A 7,716-nucleotide genomic window follows, 5' to 3' on the forward strand; every position below is an offset into this window, starting at 1 on the left:
GGGAAAAGAGAAGATACTTTTCTGAACAATGATAGTTCTACTTCACCTGCTGAAGGTGTGCAGCGTGAGTCAAGCTAGCTCCTGAAACTGGAGCTGAAAATCTCTGGTGAATTAACTGCAGTTAAGAACAAGAAAATTATTTATGCCTGAAATACTTACAAATACAAAATTCATTAAAAAGGGTATAAATAAATTAGTAATTGGAAATACCAGACCGACATTGTATATGCTAGATTAATAAAAATGCTTTGATAATGCCAGGAGGCTTTAATTAGTTACACAACCCATACAAAATCTAATCAGCTGTTTCCTGAAAGTGTACACAGACATAATATTGTGCTGATTGTTGGTGTTTTATCCTTTTATCACAGGATACCTTGCTTAGTCAGTTTTATTTCAGTAAACGTTCAGAGCTTTTTAGAATATTTATAGTACAAAGTGTATTATAATCTCCAAAGATAAATGAATTAAAAAGATAAAGCATCATGTTTTACTTAACTATAATCATACTCCATTTAATGACTGGCTTTAGTGCTATAATTATGTTCTTATTTACAGAAGAGTCTACAGCTGTAGAGAAGAAGATGAAACCTCCTACCAGACTCAATATTCATTCTGCATTCTGGATTTTGGCATCAATAGCTGTGACATACTACTTTGATTTTTTTAAAACTGTTAAAGAAACTATGCAAGCAGATAGGTAAGGTATCTTTTTTTACAAAGAAAGTTGTGTTTTCATCTTACAATCATATTCAGTTTTGTTACATCTGAACACTATATTTTAAATCTTGGATAAACAAGATCTACAATAGGAATAGAGGGAACTGGGACTGTTCAACTTGGAGAAGGCTCAGAGGCATCTTATCAATGCAAATACCTGAGGGGAGGGTGCTAAGAAGACAGAGGCAGACTCTTTTCAGTGGTGGCCAGTGACAGGACCAGAGGCAGTGGGCACAAAATGAAACATGGGAGGTTGCCTCTGGACATCAGGAAGCACTTTATGATTGTGAGAGTGACTGAGCACTGGTGTAGGTTGCCCAGATAGGTTGTGGAGTCTCCATGCTTGGATATACTCAAAAACCATCTGGACATGGTCCTGGACAACTGGCAGTAGCTGACCTTGCTTGAGCAGCAAGGTTGAACCAGATGACCACCTAAGTTGATATTATTAAACTAATTTTTAAGTAAATACAGTGCTTAAAATTTTGCTATAATTATTTCTTTTCTGTGGACTACTGAGCCATCTATGTACATGCAAAATTTGTTCTCATAGCAGGCATTTTATTACTGTACCTTCAAGTTTTCGCTTAAGTACAAGAAATAGCTGCCTCTTTTGTTGAAAGTGTTGTAGTTTTGCTTTTATTTTAATAAAACCCCCCTGAAATTAATCTTTAAATGTCAGACTGAAGTTCGTTTCTCTAGAAGTTCTCTAGGCCTCTTTGAGTAGGTCAGTGAAAAATTAGTAAAATAATTTCTCTGAAGCAATTTCTATTTCTAGTCTATTTATTTTCCATTAAATTAATTTCAGTGAGATTGATGGGTGTCAAATATTTTTAGATACCCTCAGCTGGAAGTGCTTTTAAAACTCCCATTGCCATTGTCATTATTGTATCAGCATGTGGAAGCTGCACAGGGCCTTGCTCTGGGCTGTGAGGTTCTCTGGAGCTGCTCTTCCAGGCTAGATACACCCTTCATCCAGTTGGCTGTGAAAACAAACTAGTGACTCCAGGATGTAATCAAAATTTTGGGTGTCAGGACCCTGTCTTCCTGCACTGCTTGTGTAAGTAGACTATGGCAACTGCTCTCTTAATGCAGAATTCACAATTGGTAGTACCAAGGTACCAAAATAACCCCTGATATTTTGCTGTACCATTCCAGAACAAATGTTACCTGAGTAGGAAGATCCTTGATTACCCTTTGTAACTTAGTAATCAAACACTAGCAATAAGAATTTGCTTTTTAAAATTTTTATTTGCTAAATACGCATTCAAATAAGTGTAAGATTTTATTCAAGTGCATCTTCCTCACAAATTGTCTTTCCCATTCTAGTCTTGAAGTATGTCCTCAAAGAGACTCAAAAGTGTGTCTTCCTAGATAATCAAATCACATACCCTGTGTTTTCTTGACTCTGAGTTTGAAGTCCTGGATTTCTATCCGTTTTCTTCTGCATCTCTAAAGAAAAATCTTAATGCTTCTTGGCTGTGAAATTTGAGAGTTCACAAACTGAAATCTCATTAAAGCTTTCTGCAAAATTTCTGTTGCACAAAAAGTTACAGTGAGAAGCACAGTTGCAGTGAGGCCTCTTTTGTTTCATTACTGACAAAGTAGTTTTGGTGTGGTAGCACAGTAGATCCCTGACAAGATCTGTTGCATTGATTTCCAAGATGCTTGAGGGAAAAATGAATGAAATGCTACATCGCAAAATTAAACTCAGTTGTGTATATTAGACAGCTTTGAAGGGCAAAAAGTGTTTTGTAAAAGTAATTTAAGATAAAAACTACAGGAACTCTAGGCCATAATCTGTGTAATTAACAGATATTTTTTGTTCTGTTTCTAGACTAGAGTGAAGATTAACGTGCCAACTACAGTGTGACTTTGCTTAACATGGTTTAATATGCTTTCCTTCCTGCAGTTGGTGGCTTGCCAGTGGCACTTGTTTGATGGCTGTGTGTTTATCCGTTGCCTTTTACTGCATCCTGTATCTTGAGTGGTACTGTGGAATTGTGGACTATGATGCACAGTATCCAGCACTGATACCTATCACAACAGCTACCTTTATAGCAGCAGCAATTTGGTGAGTTCAAACGCTGTACAAACTTCTGCTAAACCTGTGCAAGTCTGTGTGTTGATGGGCTCATTTTGTAAGTATAATTTCTGTAATTCTACTATGTGTATTGGTCACAATACTAGTTCTGCATAGCATAATTTCTTCCATTTTCAACTTTCATCCACAAAGCAAGAGTTGGAACAGTTGAAATTGTATATTAAGTGTACTTGCAGATATACTAGATCTTTTCTATCTTGAAAATGTATGGGAACACTGAAGTCCTTAGCTTTGTAAATTTATCACCTTTGGCAACTATTTGTGCAGTTTACAAATTAAGGCAAAGGTGTATTCCCTAGCTGAGAAAAAACCTGATCAGTTTCTGTCAGAGTTCTTCATTATCAAATAATCTATAAGTAGCAAACATACACAAAATGTTGTCAGACACTTTATTTATGAGATTATATGAGTCAGGATTGAGCAAATGTGCATATGAGTGAAAAAAATTATATGTGTGTGTGCCATTATATTTGCTCTCTGCATGAAAGCTGGTTTCCTCTTGTTTAGCTGTTGTATCTGAAAGTCAGTATTTGTTGCAACGGTGGGAAAAAAAAGGAAGATTGAAGAAAATAAAGGTTCTCTATAGTTTAGAATTAGTCAAACCTATAATTATTGTAATTCAGTTGTAAAATAAGTTGGTTTTCCCCCTGTCTCTTCAGTTAACTGAAATCTGGCTGGCTGGAAGTTCAGATTAAGGCTTTTCTTAGCTGCCACGTGCCCATGGAAAAATCAAAGAGTAGGTCATTTCCAGGGGCTTCAGGTACAGAGATTCTGAAAGTAAAACATATCTTTACCCTTGATGGGACTGACTGGACTTGCTCAGTGCAAAACCTGCAGCAGCTGCTGAAGTTCTAGGATGAGTTGTCATTCAGTAAACAGTAAACTAAGATACCAATTTAATAAGTAATGCTGGAGTGTTTTAATTTTGTTTTCATAAAGAAGCAAGTATTTTTCCAGGTTAAGTAATTTAAATCTTATTTCCTCTTGTGAAGTTTTCTTTGTATGCCTGGTATTTCCATAGTATGGCAACTGAACTTACCAAATACTTCCTGCTTTTATTCCCAGTTTCAATGTTGCCTTGTGGCCTGTCTGGTCGTTTTTGACACCTTTGTTGCTCTTCACTCAGTTTATGGGTGTTGTGATGCTTGTATCACTCCTGGGATAAGCCCTTCAGGTAAATAATTTACTTTTTAAGCACACAAAAGCATTTATCTTGTTGTGTGAACTGCTTTGTTAGACATTTAAAGATTGTAAGACCATTTAAGGATTCCTTCTCTATATTTTGTCTACACTTCTACAATATTGACATTTTGTGTGGCATATAGAATAACCAGAGAACATGCAATTATCCAAAGGGGAAGAATATCCCTTTTTCCTCTCTAAGATTTCATTCTAGACAGTGAAAAGAAGTGATTAGTGAGAATGGATGGTTTGGAGACATATAGGTCAAATACCTGCAGCTTTTACCTGGAATGGGAAAACTTCTTAGCAAAGCTGCTTGGTCTGACTAAAGGGGAGAAGCTATTAACATCCATAAGCAACTGCCTTCTCTATTTTTTTTTTAATTCAAAAGCTTTGTCTTACCTTTGTCTTTAGGTATGTTGTTTTCATTTGCTGTGATGAACAGTACAGATCAACCTGCTGGTCTGGAAAACTGCCAGATGAGAGAAGTTCTTTGTTATTCCTAAAAAAACTTTTCAAAGGCAAAACCGTCTGTTTTGTTGACTTGAAAAATTAATTTTCAATAACTGCTACATTGAAAATGGGTTCCCACATCTTTTGTTAGGATATATTTATCAAATGAATCCTGTGAAATGGAAAAAGCTAAGGAAGACATCAAAGAGAGCTCAGTAAATAGGGTCAGGGATGTCACAGGTGTCTACGTCATCCAGGGAAGTTACTCTTCTTTGTTGTTCTTAAGAGAATGTGGGGGAGCTGTTTAGCTTTGCTTACCATCACAAATCCTTTTTGGTGAGGAAGTCCCTCAGCAGTTTTATGAGTGCAGTAAGAAGAATATGACAGTGCTGGATTTACATCACTGTAGTGCCAGAGTTGTAGGCAAAACATGTTTTAGTGGCTTGGACAGTGAAATGCGGATTTTATTTTTTTTTTTTTACATGAACAAACTGAAACTAGTGTTGCATTTTTCCTCCTATTTTCTACATACCAAGAAACCTGAGTTTTTTCAGGAGTCAATTAACTTAGGCCTTATTCTGACAACACCTATGTACTTCTGAAAAATACAATACTTAATTCAGAGTCTCTTTACTGTGAGAGCTTCAGTCACACTTACTGACACAAACTTATTCAAATCACGTTTGTTAGTTCTGTCATTAGCTATGTTCTGTCTGAGCACTGGAAGGATGTGGGGAAGTTCTATATTAGGGCAAATATTCTTTGCCTAATAATTAGGGCTAAGTTATTACTTGGTCTTGCAAAATCATTAATTTATAGAGTTAGTACAAGATACAGCTTGTGCAGTATATATACAGTCTTCCAAAATTTTTGTTAAATTGTGTTTGTTTTTTCTTTTCTTTCAGCTTCATGTGAAGGACTCAAGTAACTGTTATCCTACAAAGTGGATATCACTTTTGTTACATTCCAGTACTTTTATTGTTTCTAATGCTGCCTTTTTGCTCTAACTGATACAGTAATTCTTCATCTACCTGATTTATAAATCAATGGACATAACTGTAGGAAAAAGAAACTGAATAGTGAATAATTGAAAGATAGATAGGTTTTATATCTCTTGGTAACATAAAGCATTTCATTGCTGCTTTGTAAAGCTTCTGTTTATGTTTTAATATTAAGCACATGGGTAATAAGTCATGGAAACATAGAATAGTTGGTGTTGAAAGGGACCTTAGTTATCTCTGGGGACCTCAGATGTCACCTAGTCAACTTCCTGCTCAAATCATGTTGTTTGACTTGGAAGTAATTGATGTTTAATTGAAGTGTAATGGAGTTTTAATACTATATTCTTTCCATTTGAATTGACAGCTAAAATACTGTTATCTGGAACCTGTGTTTGTACTTATAAACTTACTTATAGGAGGCATTTCTTGATCTATTACATTTCTAATGTTATATTTGTTACCATGTAGGAAATATTACATAATCTCTTGAATTCAGATCTGCTAGTGTTTGGAAAAAAGTATGGATAGGGCCTAGAAAGCTGGTTGACATTTGGCAGGGCCATCAATTAAATAAATAAATTCTACTTGTGCTGATACAGTTTGTCCACAGCCAAAGGTGGATGATCAAGCTGTGACTAACCAGCAATATAATGAACACTATTAACAGTACACAAGAAATTCAGAGAACAAATTACATTCTTTTGATGTATGCACTATTTTTCAGTATTCAGGATGTTTTTCTTTCTGTAAATTAACTTTTGATTCTTAGCAGTGCCTGTTAATGAAGTTGCCATTTTCCTTCCTCAGCAATGAAGAGGCTGATATTAACTTAAAAGCTATTGGTCATACTCAGTTGGGAAAATAAAATGGCATTTTATTTTTATTAGGTGACTGTTCGTGTTGACTGAGATACTTGGCTATCTGGAGACCTGGGCACCATCCAGTTGCTAGACCACTCTTTGTAGATCCTTGTGTTAAATACTTTCCCACCCACAGCTTTTGGAAAATAGGAGAATGTAGAAGCTGGGTGTGGAAACTTGTTAAAATTTACGCCTTGTGACTGTTGCTTGAAGTCTGGACTGTCAGAGGATACTGTGTTCATTCTGACTTTTAAATTCACAGCATTGCTGAATACAAAATATGTGAAATGTTTAGTTTACATGAAAAAGGTAGACATTGTCTTTGGCTGTTACTGTTCCATTAAGGAAAAAAGTTGCTATTGGTATGTGATAAAAAAGATCAGTCAAACCAAAATAAAATACGTTCAGCACTGCTTTTAGTAGTTTGTAGAGTAAGTTAACAGCTTGATTTGTTGAAATGTAATATTTAGGTTTGCCAAAACCAGTTGTGCTTCACATCCTTAAAGAGCAAATTGTTTATCTTCAGGTGTCCATCTTTTAATTAATTTTAACTATTTTATGTCTGCATCCATAGGTACATTTGAGTAACTTTGTTTATTATGATATTTAAAATGCAGTGTTACTCAGGGATGGTAATTATCACTGTATTTTATTTGTCAACTATATAAATGCTCTAGGTGTTTTAAGTTGCCTTGTAATCTTGAATTAAAATTACTATTTGCTACATGGTTTTTCAAATTTATTCTTCTGGACATCTTAATAAACTTTGTACGAAAGTGATCAGTTATTGTTCAGTACTTAATTATTTAACTGTCTAATTCCACTTTCTTGGAGATTTGGAGTGCATCCCATCATTTTTCCTATAAAATGGATGTTCATGTAGATTTTAAATACTGTACTTGACTTGGAGTATCTTTGTCTTTCATGACCCCTCACTGTGTTTATTGAAGGTGTAATATCATTCTGTTCATCTTTGGAGAGCTGTTTGCTCTCTGACTACTTTGATGTCTTTTTCTGCGAATCCTGAATAGATATTTCATTGTACAAAAGTCCTGCAAAGTCTTAATAGTTCCCTGAAAAAAAAACTATCAGGCAATCAAAACCCCCACCCCTAGCAAAGCTTGAATGTACCATCTTGCTACAGACCACCATAGGTATCTTCTGTATCCATTTACATTAATTTCATTTAAGTATGAGAATGTGTATCAGCACCAAAAAGTTTTAGTTTACAGGTGACAAGGGATGGTCTTGGATAATCTTGAAGTAAAATAGTCCACATAGTGAAGATTATTTATCACAGTTATCCACAAAAGCTCTTTAAAATGGAAGCATCTTTCTTAATTATTCTTTAAAGGTTGCATTGCATAAGGTAAAAGTAGGATTTGGCATTTCCACA

At 35.2% G+C, this 7,716-nt stretch overlaps 1 protein-coding gene across 2 annotated transcripts; it reads left to right on the forward strand.

Moving 5' to 3' along the window:
* The first annotated feature begins 470 nt into the window (after nt 1-470).
* Nucleotides 471-7,103, forward strand: TMEM128 (transmembrane protein 128). 2 transcript variants are annotated; one of them, XM_008920899.3, is made up of 4 exons: nt 471-700; nt 2,633-2,794; nt 3,890-3,998; nt 5,365-7,103. In XM_008920899.3, the coding sequence occupies exons 1-3, from the start codon at nt 486-488 to the stop codon at nt 3,987-3,989; spliced, it is 477 nt and encodes a 158-aa protein (XP_008919147.1). In that variant the 5' UTR covers nt 471-485; the 3' UTR covers nt 3,990-3,998; nt 5,365-7,103. The 2 variants fall into 2 exon arrangements, with proteins under 2 accessions (XP_008919147.1, XP_017922814.1); XM_018067325.2 differs by having other exon boundaries at nt 528-700; nt 3,890-3,985.
* Nucleotides 7,104-7,716: the final 613 nt, after the last annotated feature.

The sequence above is a fragment of the Manacus vitellinus genome, unplaced genomic scaffold (genome assembly GCF_001715985.3).
Source record: "Manacus vitellinus isolate BGI_N305 unplaced genomic scaffold, ASM171598v3 scaffold_0_pilon, whole genome shotgun sequence".
Taxonomy (NCBI): Eukaryota; Metazoa; Chordata; class Aves; order Passeriformes; family Pipridae; genus Manacus; species Manacus vitellinus.